Here is an 18,134-nt window from a genome sequence, read left to right as displayed (position 1 = left end):
ACCATAAACGCGCAAAACTCAAAGTCTACGTGTAAACGATGAACTCGATCAATAATAAATTGCACATAAAAAGTGTAACGTCACCGTTAAAAATCGTACATTTAGTATTCAGCAATCTAACGAAATGCTGCATAAATTGCCGGCTAGTTAGCAATAATTACAAAGCGGCATTCAAATTCTCCGCGCAGGAACGTAAAGCTGCGTCCACACCGAAGCAGCAACGAGTAACTGTTAGTTGACATTGCGGGACATGCAATTACACGTGGAGTACAGGTTGCGTCATGGGAGTGACACCTGTTATCGAATAAAAGAAGGCGGCAACGAAAAGTGGTCAGACAATGCTGCGGTGTGAACGGAGCTTAACATTTTCGCAGCGTCGACGAACGCTCGATTCGTTTCGGGTCGTGTATCGGCTCTTTCTTCGGCCAATCTCTTTTTCTCCCGGCACTCGAGACGAGAGTACAACGATCCTGCTACAGCGGATGAAAGTCCCGCGACTAGAAAATCATCGGATGACTCAGCTAGGAGTCAAAACGCACAACGGCAACGTAATCGCACAGTCCAATTATCAGGCCGAACGACCGCGCATCGGTTATGTAGTTTCGTTGCGGTTCACGGTTTCCTTTTTCCCCGCCGTAGAATAGCTAGAAAGTGAACGCATTATTTCGCTGGAGAACTACTTTATTGTTCCCGGGAACTTCGGACGCGAGCAATTTCTTTGGAGGCTCGCGGGACCGCTCTGCGTCTCTCGGCCATTTGCGTGAACGGAAAACTCGAGTCAGCGGATTCCGCTTAATCTCTTTGTCTAATCCTTTGTTCTTCCGATTTCTTTCCCCGTGGCCACACTAATTGGAACTTATCCGTTCCTCGAGGAAAAGGAAAATTGGTATTTATTCTATTGGGTATATTGCTGTATATTCCGCATATACGTTAAACTTCGCCTCTGGAAACCAGACATTTTTAACTTTGTTAAATGTAATCCTGTAGATTTTGGCGAGTAAATACGGAAAATCCAAGTTTCAGTCATAGGAGGCCACTAGTTCAAAAGTTAGGTGTGTGTTGGTATCGACGGGAGCCCTTGCACGCCAATGTTGAGCAGCTCTGCTGTAGACTGTGACAATATTTAACAGTAAAACAAAAATTTCCTATGCAGCAACCTAATGTATCCTACATTTATTTGAACATTTAACGGTTAATCGTCGACTCAATGATCACAATAACTGGAAAATTAATAATATAATCGCTATCGATTATATTAATAATATAATCGGTGAAGAAATCATTAAAAATTGTTCAAAGGAAAACGACCTTCTGTTGACATTTTTTAGCTGTGGCGTGAAATTAAATGACCATTGTCATCATTCAATATTCAACGTTTCCAATATTGTTGTTTGTTCCTGCGTCAAAACGACGTCATACTACTAACGTGGAACCGAGGTAAGCGTTTATTGCCTTTGTTAATTGCTCGACGCAGATAACAATTATCATGAGAATAATGGGAAATAAATGTGTGATGGCTCAGAAGAATGAATATATAAGTTTTCGTATGCAAGAGCTGTCATTTTTCCGGCTTTACAATTTTTCCATCCGGATTTCAACGAAATGATTATTATTAATGTTAGATCCTCAACTGTTCTTATGCGGAGATGCTGTCGACGAGATGAACGTTTCTCGCTTCAATGAAAAAATTGTTGCTGCACGAGACTGAGTTATTTCTTACGTCAAGCAGATAAGAAAGTTGTTCAATTTCAGAGATGAGAACTTTTTTTCGGAATTAATTACGCAAAGTTCAAAGTCACCATCGTTTTCTCGGAAATGAAGTTGATCACATAAACATTTCGTTGTGTATAACCGTCTCAATGGTTCATGTTCTTCACAAACAAATTAATTATCCTTTTTATCTACTTGTCGCATTTATCTCGTGCTTAAAGGACACACCGTTTACGATGATCATTGATCAGATCTCCGCAACACTGTTCTCGCTTCACTATTGCAAAAATATTGGAACCCGATTGTTGTGCCCATATTAATTATACTTATTTTGACTGAACTTCGCTTTCTGGGACCAAACATTTTTAACTTTTTTTTATGTAATTCTGTAGATCTTGGCGAGGAATGCCAGAAATCTAGGATTAAATGTTAGGAATTCACTGGTTCGAAAGTGATGCGTGTTTAAAAGTTGGTTGAAATTTATTACATTAAAATAAATCGACGGATTCACATTTCTCTATTTACTTATATGCTGTATGTATATAAAGATTGACCGGTGTCTATGTGTACATAGAGAACCGTCAGCGCGGTTTCACGGCTCCACTCTTTTCTCTGGCACTTTTTAGCGACGCGCGTGTTGCACGCCGAGTGAAAACCGTCGCTCGCAAACTTTAAATCTCCCGGCAACTGGGATTTCGCAAGAAGCTGTACCGCGGACCGATTAATCGGACCATACGAGACCGATCTAATGTATCGAAAATGTTTGTACGATTTCTACGCCGCGTGACCCGCCTGCTCGCGGTTTCTCTTTTTACGCCTGCGATTGCATCGGCCGTTGCGGCCAATTTCGACGGTCTTTTTTTCGCGGTCGAGTCAAACTACGGCTTGCAACACCGTCGCGGAGTTTCTCATTGCCCTAATCAACGCTTCGAGCGAAACCTAATAAATGAATAAATCCGTCATCAACGCTGGACACACTGACCTGGGTTGCGTTCAAGCCACTCATTTACCAAATCAATTAACTCCAGAACAGACCTGGGCACTTCAGAAATTACATTATTTGTAATATTTATTTATTTGAAATAGTATTCCAAATAAATAATAATAGAAAAAAATCATAATATTTCATTTCTTTATCTTTTACTTTTTAATTGCATCCATGCCTGTGAACACTTTTGAAATATCATTTGAAATAATAATGAGATAATTGTTAAATAATGGAACAAAAAAAAAAAATAAAAAATTCGAGAGCAATGTTGCTTTTATAATTCGATTCTTTCGACATCTTTGATTTTTTGTAACCAAGATTTTCAACGGAATTCAATTGAATTGGAGAATAGGATATTATCGATCACTTTGATCTGCAGAGTAGTTTTAATGTCAACGAAGGATACTTTCGAATCCGGAGATAGCGGATGAAGCAATTTTACAGATTCTCTGATTACAAGTGTCCACAAATGCTGCTGATTTAAAAGGTTCGCGTAGTTTGCAACATACTATTTGCACTTCCGCTACAAAATCGTTTCCTTGTGCAACTATGTGCGTAAATGTCTCCGCAGACTTTCATCAAGTTATTACAGAACATTCTCGGAGCCATTTTGAATGGGTAGGATTGCCATAAAATTAGCAACAATTAAAAGATTACGTTTGGTCTAAGTGATAATTTGAAGTGTCATGAATTAAATGCGGTAAGTTTAAAATTCAAATATTGGTTAGTTTCGAAATTGCAGAATGAAACGTGTTCATCTTGAAAAGACACTTTTCAAAATGGCGTGCACGATGTCTTAATTTTTATTGATGCGATTGCAATGAAAATTTACGGATATCTTCATTGATGCATTTTCTAAGTATTAACAAATAATTTTGTGAACGAACATTTTTTATAGAATTTATAAACAAATTTTTAATCAATTCTTTGTGGAAGTTGGACATTTTTTCTTTGAAACGCTGCTGTCCAGTGAATTCTGAAGTAACAAAAATGGCTCCGTGAATGCTTAGATGTTGAAGTATAATCAATGAAAAAATTTGGTCGAAAAACAATGAAAAATTCGGATAGTCCAGAATTTAGTTATGATGACCAGTATAGTTCGGTGCTACAGCAAAATTAGAATCGAACGTACGAGTGCAAGAGAGGCGTCGGAATTTGAAAACTTAATGAATAATTACGGTAAAAGTTCGATCGAGCGGACCGGTCGATAAAACAAGCATTTGAGGTGTTACGATCTGGCCGTAGTCTGTTTTCCGAAAGAAGACACCCGAGGTGTACAGGCGATCGTCATAGTTGTCCATTACACTCTAATTACTATAGACTCGTAACATGTCGGCTGTCGAGAGTGTCGTTGTGCTCGGACAATGAGTTGCACGACTTTATTGCAGGTTTCGATTGCATGAAATGGAAAGCTGTACAATATGGTACACATATTGATTTCAAAAGGTTGCCAAAAATAGAGATATGTATTTCGTTTATCTTTTAATAAAGGTTAGAGTTTTAATATTAAACAATTTGGTATATTCGTACAGATTAAAACAGCACGATTTCAAATTGCAATATTGAATGGTTCACTACAGATGCCGAATTGAGAAAACTGACATGACCTTGAACCACCTTGAATTCTCCCACAACAGACTCGAGACGGAACGAAACTGCGCGAGCAGACGAAATCGATCGCTTATAAAAAATTGATAAAAATACATTACTAAGAGCCAATGCTCTCATCGATTACAAGAAAATACTAATTTTTCCTACATCTGCCATACGCGATTAATTTTTTTAGGAATGTTTGGTCGTTGTCCAAGGTTCCAGTCTTTTGCATTCTTGAATAGAATCTCGGTCAGGCTTCCCTGCTCGTCGAGCGTGTTCTCATACGTTGCTTCCTGAAAAAACCGCGATTAGTATTAATTTATCAGACCATTTCAATGGCAAGGTCGACGAAAAAAAGTTGCTCGATGGAATTCAGCGAACGATTTGATTCAAATAGCAAAAGTTCGGTGTAATTTATGCGAAGGTGGTTGCCGTATAATTTTATTATTATTATTCATTCATTATCCGAACCTTCCGGATGACTCCCGGTTACATTGTCTTTTACGCAACACCATTAAAAAACATAAAAACAAAAGGACATGAACGCAAAAGAAAAGGAAACCAAAGGAGAACCAATTACAGCAACCGTAGCATGACAATTTTAGCGGTAAGTTGACATAAACATACTGGCAGTGTTTCTATAATGCTATTTGACTTCAAATGGTTCCGTCAGTATCCCCAAATTCTTGCAACCTTTCCACTGTTTTATACTTTGTCTACCAATTTTTTCATAAAATCCTAATACAGTGAGTTCTCGATATATGTCAACATTACAGGTCTTGCGAGCGTCGTGTATCGTCCAGGAGACATAACCGAGGCCTCTCGACCTTCGTAGCCCTTCACGGAGTATACCCCGCGGTAGTGGGGAAATTCCACGACGTTTATCATCCAGGCCTTGGCGACATATATAGAGAGATCACTGTAACTACGATTCCCCAAAAAATATTGAAAGTACCATTTGAGCACCAATATCACAGTCATTCTCCATTATTGTTCTCAGTCCTGGACTCCTCCCCGAATCTCATAATCATCAGTAGGTAGGAGATCGAGCATGGCCGACCAAAGCAGGTCGGTTTTCATTAGTTTCATTCTGGATCAACCTCGACGATATCCTCTCCGCTACAGCCTTGTTCCCAAACTTGATGCTCCCGTTTGTGCCTTGCGGGTACGAAGGTAAGGCCTCCAGTATCCTAGGAGGATTCCTCTTTATCGCTGTAGGATAGATACCCTTGGTGGCTGAGGTGTCCTCCAACATCCAACCTGGTCGTCCGAAGCGACTCATTGGTAGACGCGGTGTTGGCTTGTAGGTGTCCATGTCGCCGATCACAGGTGCGCTGGTTTGCAGATTCAGGGCGTTAAGCTGCAGGAAATTGCCTCCCATTGGGATCGAATCCTCGGAGCCACCGGACCTGCTGATTCGACTGCTGGAATCTGCAAAAGTATCCTACTTTTAATCTCCGTTCTCACTCCCAAAAATTCCTGGGGCCATTATTGCCTCGTCCATTCTTACAACTTTGAAGTTGCAAATATACAATTTACTTATGTACATATAGGGCGGCTCACCTGAACCCTAAACTCACCGAATGTCTTGGCTTCCCTAACGTGCGCCAGTAACTTATCGATCCTATTTCTGCGGAAGTACGCGTCAGCTATGTCCATCTTCTTGGTCTCCTCGTGCTCGCTGCTCTCTTCGTTGTCAGCTTCGTTGCCGATCTCGTCCTCGGTGTCTTTGCCGTTGCTGTTGTTGTTAAGATCAGGTTTGGAAGGCAGAATGGTGGAGTACTGTGCGTTGTCCTTGTGGATCAACGACGGTGGAGGAAGAGAAATGTGCGGCGAGGTGTCGGGTAGCCTCCAGCGACCCAACTCGTCGCACCAGGTCGCCATTGCTCGTACAGCGGCGACATCTCGAAAGGGACATCCGGGTCGAAGATGAGGGACCATGACGTCGCATATCTGGGACGTGAGCAGCTCCCTGCGAAGAAGATCCCGTCGTTCCGCGTCCCACGAAGCTTGGAGATCTGCTGCCTCTGCCTCCAGCTGCTTTACCCTCTTCGCCATCCTCTTCAAGGCGTCCTCTGTGGACCTGTTGCGGAAAATGTTTATTAATACAGTACTACGTTCTGTTCCAGATGCTGTAACACTCGCGTGTACTTGTCCCTCTAACCTAAGTTGGCCGTAGACTTGGAAGACACTCCCATTGCCCTCCTGGGCGCTGGACTCCAAGACAGAAGCAAGAGTTTCCAATTTCTTCCTCCTCTTCTCGCGCCTCCTCCTCAGTTCCTCGTTCCCTTGCGCTTCTCCTCCGATCGTTAGCTTCTCCAATCTCTTCAGCACCTCCTGCATAGCCGCTTCTCGCTTCTTCTTCCGCCTCTCCTCTTTTTCCCGGTCCTGCTCATCCATCGGCTTCTGGGAGACAGGTTTGGAAGGTATACCGTTCAGTCCGATTCCCTCGTAGCGAGACTTCAAAACCTCCAACTCCTCCCGTAGCTTCTGAGCCGACAGGTTCGAATTCTCGCATTCCTTCTTCAATCTCTCGACTTCCTCCAGGTACTCCGCCTGGTTTCTATCCTCTTCGTCTTCCCTGTCCAGCTTGGACATAGGTATCTCTTTCAGTGTAGACTGATCGCTGGATTCTAACAGGCTGCGAAGACGCTGTAATTCCAATTGGTATTGTCTCAGTAGAGCGTCCTTGGGGTCTTCGTTGATCACAGGCTTGTTCTTGATGCATCGAGCTCTAGCCGCGTACCGCAGGGTGCTCAGAGTTTCCTCGGCGTCTGCGTCGCTGGGACTCACGCAGGCGATCATCAACGTTCTCGCGTTGCCGCCGAGGCTGTCTCGCAGCAATCTCGTCAGCTTGCTGTCTCTGGAAACGAAGTTCAAACGAAGTTTAAGACACAGGCAAGCCATTTACCCTAACCACGTAACGCAAACAAGTTCTTCAAGGTACCTGTAAGGCACATGACGTCCATGTCCAGCTGCCAGAGCGCTGATCACATTCCCCAGCGCGGACAGGCTCAAATTAATGCTTGCTGCTTCCTTCAGCCTGTCCCCGGTGGCGCCGGTCCTAGTCTGCCTCTCAGAGCCAGCCAGGTCCACCAAATGCAGCCTGCCCCTTTTAACACTGTTCTCCGATTGGCTATCGTCGTTGATAGCTAGCGTTTCCAAGGAAAGCGTCAGCACCGCGTGACTTCTGGAGCTAGCGGCGTTCATCTTGGTAGCCGCGAGAGCTCTTCTCCTGTCACCTTGCTCGACCAATCGCGTGCATTCCTGGGCGTCCTTGACTGTGACCTCTCTCAGCCCGCCGGCCACATAGGTCCCACGGTTCGGATCTTCCTTCAGCATCAGTAGATCGCTGTTCCCATCTTGCAACAAATCCCGTAACTTTTCGTTGTAGATCTCCAGGTAGCTAAGCAGAGCCAGGTACCTCATGTCCTTGCTGGCGGTCGACGTCGCCTCGAAGATGTGGTCCAGGGCCCGCTCGATGAATCCTCGCATAGTGTGCGACTTCCCGCAGCCGGTTTGCCCGTAGGCGAACACTGTGCCGTTGTACCCGTCCAGGACAGCCTCCACGATCACCGAGCCTACGTTCTCGTAGACGGACTCGGTGGTGGATTCCGGGGCAAAAGCTGCGTCGAACTGGTACACCTTGCCGCTCCCGCCGGACTCCAGGGTGCAACATTTTGTGATCGAGTCGGTCGTCACCACGCTCTGCGAAAATCGAAGCAGATTAGAGGTTATGTACGTATAAGGGTCTACAGCAGCGCCGCCAGATCAGGGGGATTGACTCGAAATGAGGGGAAACAGTTGTCCCCTGTTTGCCAGTACCGGATCAGTCACGTGACATTGTGATACATGCATGACAGAGACGAAACGCGTCACGTGACCCGACTATGGCGGATGCGTAGGGGAATAGCGTCGTGGAAGGGGAAGGCTGGAGTGGGAGGCAAGTCTTAATCTGGTAAGACTGATCTTTCCGTAACTGTCGTGCCGCCGGGTCTGCTGGACGACAGTTCCAACAGAGGTGAGATGACATTGCGACATTTATAGAGAGAATACTGTGTACAGCAGGGTAGAGTGTCTGTGGAATGTTTGCTTATATTATACTACGAATGTTATGAGCTTGACTATGCCATTAAAGTACTATAAAAATTACTCATTAGATGTAATTTAAAAAGAAATTGCTTTGTTGGAAATAATTGAATTAATTAATTTATTCATATATTCCAATAGGAGTAGTGTGAAATCTCACAAAATGCATTCTTGCCCATAAAAGATTGCAAACCATTTATTTAATTGCTCTATAATTTTTCAAAATGATACGATTGAATCGTAGGAAATCATTGAATTAATTTATGTAAAATAGAAATTGTGTTAAATCTCAGAAAATGAATCTTTGTTTATAAAAATTTGTAAACCATTTATTCAATCGTTCTATAATTTTCGTACAAAAAACTGAAAGGCGAGACAAGATTAAAATTAGTTAAAATTCGAAAGTTCAGCAAGCTTGTGCAATGTATTACGATATGGTAGAAGCGAAGAAAAGGTGATTTCAACAATGCACAATTAAACGAAGAAATAAAACATGATTGAGAAAGCTTCAACGACACGTGTAATTTGCTACATTAATCAATTTCCTCCACCGCAATAGCAATAACATTAAAAAATTTAATTGACTATTTTTAAGTATGTCATTACTTTTGTTACACAAATATAAAGCGGCGCAACATATTTACGTATTATCAACAAAAAGAGTGCGCCAAAACTTAAGCTATGTCGCAAGGACTTATTAAACGTGTATAAAAATTACGCAGTTAGAATAAATTAAAACTGCCAGACTGTAACCAGAATAAATTAAATTAAACTAACTGTTGGAATGTAGGTCGAATAACATTCATACACCTGTCCATTAGCGTTATAGTTACCGACTAATGTTTTAAAAGTCAACAACGTCAATCTAGTCAACCCGTGATACAAGTTTCAGTAGTTTGCATATTCCTCAAAAAATTGTCTTGCATATTTAAACTATAAATCACAATATTTTCAGAATTTCACTTACAATATTCCGGTGTCTTACGGCGATAAAATAATAAAAAAATTTGGCGGTAAATTTAAACGAATCGCACTAAAGATACGCATACGGTACAAAAGTTGTTTAACGGACCAGTCAATAGTTATTCTAGAAATATTCCAGCACTGAAAACGCGATTAGTAATCTACAATCTAATCTCCCAACGTACCACGTTCTTGGACATTTATCTTCTTTTTTGTTTAACAGTTTCATGCTCTGATGGATGCAAACGACGTGCACATGCTCGTAACAGCCGCGAATAAATCATTTCGGTGGTCGTGTAAAATCATTCACTCGAGCGTTAAAATTACAACCACCGATGACTAATTTTTATATAGGGTGACCTGTTCAGTGAACGAACACCTCGGTTGGGTAACTATTAAAATTGGCATTCGTAAGTCGCTATTTAATTATGCTATTTCTATAAAAAGACCATTGTTAAGATCTTGCACACCAGAACACGATTCTAACAATATTTAACTGGTATACTGGGGTCTCTTATGACCCCAATAAAATTTCTGAACACTAACTATTTGTAACATTGCAAATAAGAAATTTTTTTAATCTCTTCAGAACACTGAAGAGGTTGGGATTATTTAGTCGTAAATTATACAGGGCAAAATGGAAAAAATTAATGTTTGGCCCATTTTCTCTACTCACTCATATGCGAAGATTCTGAAAAAAATCGAAGAGATGACAAATACCTAGGTACACATACTGCAATTAATTCGGATTTTTAAGTTTAAAATCCTGTTTATCAAAAACTCAAAAACTTAAAAAAAAAATCGGAAAAATACAGATTTTGCATTGAAGTTTCAGAGCGACGTCGTTTATCACAGTGTCAGGGTATAGTTATAACTATTGTTCGTGAATTTTTTCAGATTTTTTGGTGAGCTACGCCGTGACAAAAAAAAATAAAAACATTTTTCTTTTAGACGTTTCGCATCGATTCGTTTAATGCGAATTAGGTTAATTTGCTAGGAGATGGTCATTCACTATACGGGTTACCCTATTTACGTTCGGTGGATCGCAGAGCTGGTTTCACAGGTTTGCAAAACAACATCGAGCGCATTAGCAGAACGTGTCTGTTACTCATTACGAGCGTCACCGTCGACTTGCCGATAGGCTCGTGCACGTTATCGATTAGGTTTCACGGAAATACTAAACTCACCGGAAACATAGTTGCACGGTTTTTCTGCGCTGCGCGGAAATTGATTCGGTCGGACATTGCAATTTAACAAGAAACCGATCGATTTTGATTTGCTTTTGCCAACCAAAGATAGACGAGACCTTACCCCCTCTGCTATCTCTGCTTGCAAGATTTATGCGAAGATGTTACTTCGCTGAATTATTTTCTCGATGGACTTTTAAAGTTTACATTCAAATCGGATTTTTATGTACTTCGGTTCTGTTTAATTTCCGGATGTTTATGCTATTGAAATCTTGGTCCACTTATAATTCATTAAATTTCTACATTGTTATTCTATTAAAATGTTGTTTCACTTCGATTTCATTGAAGTGACAAATATTTGTCTTACTAATAATTTATTCTCTTTGATCTCATTTAATTTCTAAATGTTTATGCTATTGGGATCCTGGCCCTATTCATGATTCATTAAATTTCTACACTGTTATTTTATTAAGATTAAGTTTCACCTCGATTTCATTGAATTACTAAATTTTTATCTTGCTAATATTTTATTCTACCTTGATCTCATTTAATTTCGTTCAATCTATTGCAATTTACGTATCGCTATTTCTAGTTGAATCCAATAAATTAGTTAGTTGTTCAGTTTGATATTGGTATATTGGTACAACTATTATTCAATGAATCGAGGAAGTTAGTATCAGCTACATTCGCTAATGGCGCAACAATTTGACACCTACTGCTATATGGTACATGTATGTACATACCAAGAATGAAATTGTCTACTTAGTTGTACGCCTCAATGCTTGCGGGACACACATGCGCCGAGTATGTAGTTGTCATGCACACAGGTATGAAAGGTGAAACGAACTACTCTTATTGATTTGGCATATATTCCGTTCCATCTATAAGCACGTGGATGGACAGTGTCAATAATAATTGCTGACGCTTTGCTATACTTTGAACCAAATAGCACTAACCAATTGACCATAATGTGTAGAGTATGGCAGTGATTCTCATCTATGAATTATGGTGTCTACACATTCATGATATCTGCAGTTGCAGTTGTAAACAAGGTAGTCGTTTCCTAAAAATCTTCTATGAAACTACAAATCTGCACACAGATATCTGTAAGTTACTCACAATTTTATAACAATTGCAATTTTCGTTGAGCTTCTGGCCATCATAATCACAGAAATAATAAACGATAAAAGTCAGACACAGATAAAAAATTATATACCGTAGTTTTTACCCTTAAGAAATGTTCTGAGTGTTTTTCAAAGGATTTTGCAAAATATTTACTACATTTTAATACACTGTAATTGGCAACATGTAACAATTGCAATTTTCGTTGCACTTCTGAATAATGGTATTGTGGCCCAACGATTTGGGCATCTAACTTTGAAAACGTAGAATCAAGCGACAAAATAAACCACCCAATCAGTGAAGAGTATAATTAGCTTCAGTAATGTTTTCGAAAATCTGTTTCACTCCGAGTCGATTCGACGGCTGCCGCCAGTGCGCCGTGTGTTTGCCGATCACCGATTCGCCTGCTAGCGTGCCAACTTGCAGTTCATTGAATATATTATGAAATGGTAAATCCAACGATGGCCTGTTCCATGATAGCAGGGGAAACGTTGATGGACGTCCGATAAAAGCGTGCTGATGCATTGGAGTATGGAACGAGGCCGTCGATGGCCAAGCCTAACTCTGTTTTTAACCCAGTAAGTTGCTCTAGTACAAATCCCCCTGCGACCGGAAGTCCAGTTTTACACGACATGATCTTTATACGGCAGTGTCTCCATTGCACAAAAACTTCGGGACCGAAATGTCAGTTATATCGTGCAGAGTTAATCTCTTACAAAGTAAACAAATGTAAACGGAACAGCGGCGAGAAAATATTAGTTTAATGATAAAACTTTTTCGTTAATAACGATTTGTCTTATGCAACTTTTACTGGTATATTCGTGATACTTTCCTGAGTGAAATGAGTCCAAACATGACGCAATTTGGGTCACATTTGCTTGTTCAATTCACGATATTCTGGAACCTCGATTATCCGAACTGGTGATTTATTCTGAGTAAATCGGAGCTACCCAGTAAGCAATTTGCTATGAATGTGCCACCAAAACTTGTTGACAAATTCCGGCACATTCATTTCCGCATTAGGCTCGAAAATCCATGACAGATCCATGGCAAAACCATGCCAAACCTTGCACTTGTGAAGAGGGCAGGCCGGTCGCACTAAGAGCGGACCTAACCTTGTTCTGAGAGCAAGGCCTGCTCGGGCAAAATCGGAGTGAACCTTGTTGTAGGAGGGAAAACGGAATTAAATGATTGAAAATACATGAAACTTAAAATTCGATCATTTAAAAGTTTTAATAAAATTCCGTTTTCCCTCCTGCAGCAAGGTTTACTCCGATTTTGCCCTTAGAGCAAGGCCTTAGTGCGACCGACCTACTCTCTTCACGAGGGCAAGGTTTGACACGAATTTGGTTTGGATTTGGCATGGATTTGTGCCTGCAAACTTTGCACTCAAATCCCGAACCATCTGCTTCCGCAAGTAAGGCTCGGAATTTGTCGACCAGTTTTGACGGCAGATTCATAGCAAATAGGGGCCAAAATCTGCTCCAAGCATGGTCTTGGCACCAAAATGGCCGCCTTTTGCTCGCTCCTAAACTACTAATTTTTCAATATAGATAGGTTAACACTTTTTTTATAAAGAATGACCAACTGCACCGATTGGTGCATTAAAAAGTATATAATTCCATTAAAAAAAGCGAAGTTGACCTTCATATGACCTTAACGCGTTCACCCACGAATAAACTAGTAACACCAAATTATGCCTCACTCGGCACCGTTCAATTCTTATTTGAAACATTTTTCGGTAGGACGAACAGCAGCGAAGAAATCAAGATTTCAAAATCGGGGGAGACACCCTGTATAAAAATTTCTTTGTTTGAACTCTCGAACCCCTAAGACGTCATTGTGGACCGCGAATGGTAGCGTTCACCACGGAGGAGGAAATGGCGTCTGCAGGAAAGGGTGCCCCGCGAAAACCGCAACCGCGCCGTGCAGTTTGCGATGTGCACGCTGTTTGTTCCGCGCGTGTGTTTTGATATGGTCGCTAGGCTACAACACGCTCGATATGACGATGACCAGTTTTCCGTGTACTTAGCCAGGAGATAAGGGAAACGGGTGAAGAAGCGAAAGTGCATACAACAATTCGGTCGCACTTGGGCCGGCCGAGGTGCGAGCGTGGTACTAACGATTCGGGCGAAGCGTGCGCCGTGCATCATGCAACACGCACTCTCCGCGTTCTCCTCTCGGCTGACGTACCCTGCATCCCTGTTGCAGTTCCCGCGCGTTCATTGGCCGACATCTCACGGCCACTTTCACGGACTCGCTCATCTACAGAGAAAAAGAGGATCGGTTACTCGCTCCTGGACCGTGGTCCCGCGCAGGATTCAGCCTTGAAAACTGGAATCCTGACGGAAAGACCGGACACGGGTCGCGTTCGAGGGGTTGCCGAATGAATGCACCGAGCCGCGCTCCTCGTGCATCGTCACGGCGATTATCGATGGGAGAATAGCGGCCCGAAGTGTTAGGTCGTTACATAAATAGGTTGCAAATATACCGACTCACGTAGACCTAACTATTTTTTTACGCGGATCTTGCGTAACCGTTTTTATGCCGTTTTTAATACTGCATAATCGTATTCATAAATTTTCGAAACAAAATCTGCTGGTGTGCTGAACATAATGCAACACTACGCTAGAATTCTTTCAACGTTTTTATTGTTCTACACTTGACCTACTGATTTTTGTCGTACGTGCATAAAATCCGCATTCTAGTAATAAACATGACAAAGTACCAAGAAGTTGTGACGTAGCGAGGCTGAAACTGATGTTTCGGTGACCATGAGAAATGTAATCAATACTGATTACTAGATTGCGGATCTTTATGGAAAATCGAAATCTTCTGCATCGATTCGCAAGAACCAGAGGCTGAACATAAATGGTCTTGTATTCATGTTTGTTCATTTGACTCTTAATGGATTGAGCCTTTTCTTTTCAAACAAATGTTAAATTAGATTTAATATTAATATTACAGATAATATTAATAATACTTAATTTAATATTAATTTAAATTTTATTTAAATTTTAATTTATTTTAATTTTAATTTAATTTAATTTTTTAGTTGTGTATATATGTGTACCTATTACTTTTGTTGCCGCGAAGATAGAATCAAAAAATCAGTGGCCGCCATAGAACCCCGCCCCCCCCCCGATTAATTCTTATCACGATTTCAGTTAATCAAGGGTCTCGTTCTCAACGGGCAATTTTCGACGCCCTTGCCGTTTATGCCAATGAGTACAGCACTTTTCAAGAGCGCCTTCTCTTTTTTGCCTCTTAAGTATTCCATTCGTGTGGCGGTGGAATGTATGGGTTGCCCTTGAACCCAGTTACGCGTTGAATCACCCCGAATTATGACGTCTACAATCACGATGAAACACGTGTATACTTCGAATTGTGTTCGATATTCTTCGAATTCGCAACGCTTCGAGAAACATTTGAACACGAAATTTTCAAAAAATCGTCGATATTCAAATTATAATTTCGTAAAAAGAAATTATACGACAATCAATCTGAAGTCATTTTAAAATTTTTAAAATGCTTTTGCATAATGGAAATCTGAAGACAAAGGATGAATTATTGATAAAAGAAACGTTTATGTAGATTTTCTATGTTCATTCTATTTTTATCTTCTTTTCTCGAAATATCAGTTGACAACGTGATGCTTACATAAGAATTGAAATAATAATAATAATGAATTAAGCATACGTTCATGAATAGTACAACGTAAAGTATATATAAATGAGTAAACACAGAGCATACAATCTGAATAATAAGCAAGTTACAAGGCTGGCTCTATTTATATCCTTGAAAGTATTGATATACATTAATTTTCAAATATAAGTACAACAAACAAAGAATTTTGTAACTAAAATACACAAAAAATATACATACACCTTACAATAAAATCATACAAAACTTCATGAAAACATCGCGTCCTCACGTATTTTTGTCCACTTAATAAAGTTAATACATTTGCACACAAACACAACCAGACAATTTCCTTCTGAATATTTCACGAATTTTCATAGCACTTAGGTATGCCAGCAGGAAGTCCAGTTAGCGTAAGTATAGGTCAAGTGTAGAGCATTAATGGGAAAATATTAATCATGTCGATGTCGGTAATACGCTCGTGGCAAATTGCAGAACAGTTATGAAATTATCAATTTGAATATGGACGAGTAATGGAATGTCAAGAACGATGTTTTTCGAGTATAAGTTGTGCGCTTGTTATGTTCATTCCGTCGCACAACGTGTTTCCACTTGAGCATATAGACGAATCCTGATCATGGAGGGTAGATAAGAAGGCGACCCCCTAACCGAGTAAACCCTGAAGGTTGACCCAATAAAAGATATACTGTGTCTTCTATAGCTGTGCCTATAGCAATCACTCGAATCGTAGGTACTAAAACTTTTACGCGAATCTTGCATATTTATCTTTCTTCAATTTTCAAACCTTCCAAACAAAATCTTTATTTAGTATTTCTCGTGTAAACACACGTACTCGCACGAAACACATTTGCCATTTCCCGCCATCAAATTTTCGTTATCTACTTTCTAACCTATTCGGTGAAATAACGATTTAAAGTATATCCAATTCTCCTCGACCATAAAAATATATTTCTTCGCGTAAGTAGATTATTATTACGCAAAACAAATGAATACAAATTTATAGAACATTGTTGTTCTTCATAGAATATTATCTTCATTGTAGAATATTTATTAGGCGCGATAACTGCGACGCTGCAAATCGATTGGACCCTGACCAACTCGAAATGTAACCGATTGTGAATTTCAAATAAGCTCATTCTTAGTTTCCGATACAATTTCAAAATGTTAATACATTATCGAAATTATGTACAAACACTACGTGCACGTTACTCGGTAAATGCAAAGCGGATACTATATAAATGAAATGGCGAACCGTAGTCTATCTTTTTCACTACTTACTTCAACGAAGCACGTAGTTTCTTTCTCGACATACGAGTTGTTCTATAATCACGCGGGTATACGTTGTCATGTGTCTCGATAAATTAATTGAAAACTCACAGTGCACCGAATGACGGGCACAGCTGAACTGACACACAAGTTTCAATGTTATGAATTACTGACACCTTCGTCGACTCGCGCCTATTCGAAAAATCAGGATTGCGCTCGCGCACAATTGTCTGGTACAGGATTGGTCGGATAGGATCGAAAGCATGTGCTCTGCGTTATCGAATTTAATACGCCGCCGATCAAAATGGTTTTGCAACCCCCTCCGAGTGAAAAGATTCGATTACGCAAGCGAGAATCCCCTCTTGCATCGTCGTATTCGATGGATCGTTCGTTGCGCCAAGTTTGAATTCCGACGGCATTAGATTTCCATAATATATACACACACGCCTTTTTAATAAAATATTTGATATGTCTAATATGTATAATTTTATTTATTTCAATACAATATACAGTGACTTTATCACATCCTTAAACTATAAAGAAAGGAGAAAAGAAAAATACTTCAATGATGTAGCTGCATGTTGCCTTTTTATTATCTGGTAAAATATCATTGTGCTAAGTGATTGTTTATACAATTTAATGCTTCCTCATTTATGTTTTGAAATTTTATGAAACGATCAGATCCAACACAGATCTGAATTACTGGCTCTGCAGAAAATTCAGTATTACGACAGCGGACTCTATTGAAATTGAACAGTCAGCTAATGAACTACATAAGGTTGCAACAGAAAATGTGTGTGTTCGAGGAAGTTAGGTTTTACAGCGTTGTTGTTTAATGTTGTTTAATGTTGCCGCTTCATATTCGCACAAAACCGTCAATGTTCGCATCGAAAGCGTTCGACCGGTTCCTTTCCTGCTTTCCGAAGCTGTCGAAATTCGGAAGCATATTGCTTCTTAATTTTAAGTATAGAATTTTCGACCGTAAATAATTTTATTATATTGTACAATCGTCTGAATATTCATTGACTTCTTCACAAATCTTTTTAACTTTTAACATTTTTTATGCAAATGTAAAATTGTTAAATGTTTCGAAATTTTTTACTTGTAGATTTCTCAATACATGCACGTATCTTCGGATAGAGTGTATCAAGATCGATCTTCGGAAACAAAAGAAATAGTCCTCAACATTACATATGGTATCAGCTACAATCACCTGTACATTACCACTCGTTCTGCACGAGAAACGGCACACACCATGATACATTTTAGTTCTACTTTGTTCCATTTTTTATATGTACACGTGTAACAATGTAATTTATGTAGTGAGAAATAAAGAATATAGTACAACAGTTAATAAAATTAGAAAAATTTCGAAATTCAGTAGTATAACTCAACGACAAGTAGGACGTTCGGGAAAAATTGAGGGTTCAATAATTACATACGCAGATACGTCTTTTCATTAACATTGTCTTTATTTATTCATTCTTGATTTTTACATAAAATGATTGTGGTTCTGTTTTATGCTAAAAGATTATGTGATTTCTGTTGGATGC

General features: G+C 40.1%; 1 protein-coding gene across 2 annotated transcripts; it reads right to left on the bottom strand.

Moving 5' to 3' along the window:
- Positions 1 to 4,167: 4,167 nt before the first annotated feature.
- Positions 4,168 to 16,750, bottom strand: LOC143354052 (osmotic avoidance abnormal protein 3). 2 transcript variants are annotated; one of them, XM_076787757.1, is made up of 7 exons: positions 16,594 to 16,750; positions 13,846 to 13,917; positions 7,239 to 7,999; positions 6,456 to 7,154; positions 5,872 to 6,374; positions 5,247 to 5,722; positions 4,168 to 4,584 (listed from the first exon to the last, which is right to left on the bottom strand). In XM_076787757.1, exons 2-6 carry the CDS (start codon positions 13,915 to 13,917, stop codon positions 5,322 to 5,324), a joined length of 2,436 nt encoding a protein of 811 aa, XP_076643872.1. In that variant the 5' UTR covers positions 16,594 to 16,750; the 3' UTR covers positions 4,168 to 4,584; positions 5,247 to 5,321. The 2 variants fall into 2 exon arrangements, with proteins under 2 accessions (XP_076643872.1, XP_076643873.1); XM_076787758.1 differs by lacking the exons at positions 13,846 to 13,917; positions 16,594 to 16,750 and having other exon boundaries at positions 7,239 to 7,653; positions 7,716 to 7,853.
- Positions 16,751 to 18,134: the final 1,384 nt, after the last annotated feature.

Source organism: Halictus rubicundus, chromosome 5, assembly GCF_050948215.1.
Source record: "Halictus rubicundus isolate RS-2024b chromosome 5, iyHalRubi1_principal, whole genome shotgun sequence".
Lineage (NCBI taxonomy): Eukaryota > Metazoa > Arthropoda > Insecta > Hymenoptera > Halictidae > Halictus > Halictus rubicundus.
Note: the sequence above shows the minus strand (reverse complement) of the source record. Positions and strands in the feature narration are given on the sequence as shown.

Bases quoted from the DNA above. Each gene is read 5' to 3' on its own strand.
- LOC143354052 (XM_076787757.1), bottom strand. From the start codon at position 13,917: ATGAGCGAGTCCGTGAAAGTGGCCGTGAGATGTCGGCCAATGAACGCG. The intron at 8,000-13,845 runs GTACGTCAGCCG...CGATTTTCGCAG, and splicing joins AACTGCAACAGGGATGCAGG to AGCGTGGTGACGACCGACTC. The intron at 5,723-5,871 runs GTGAGTTTAGGG...ATACTTTTGCAG, and splicing joins TAGGGAAGCCAAGACATTCG to ATTCCAGCAGTCGAATCAGC.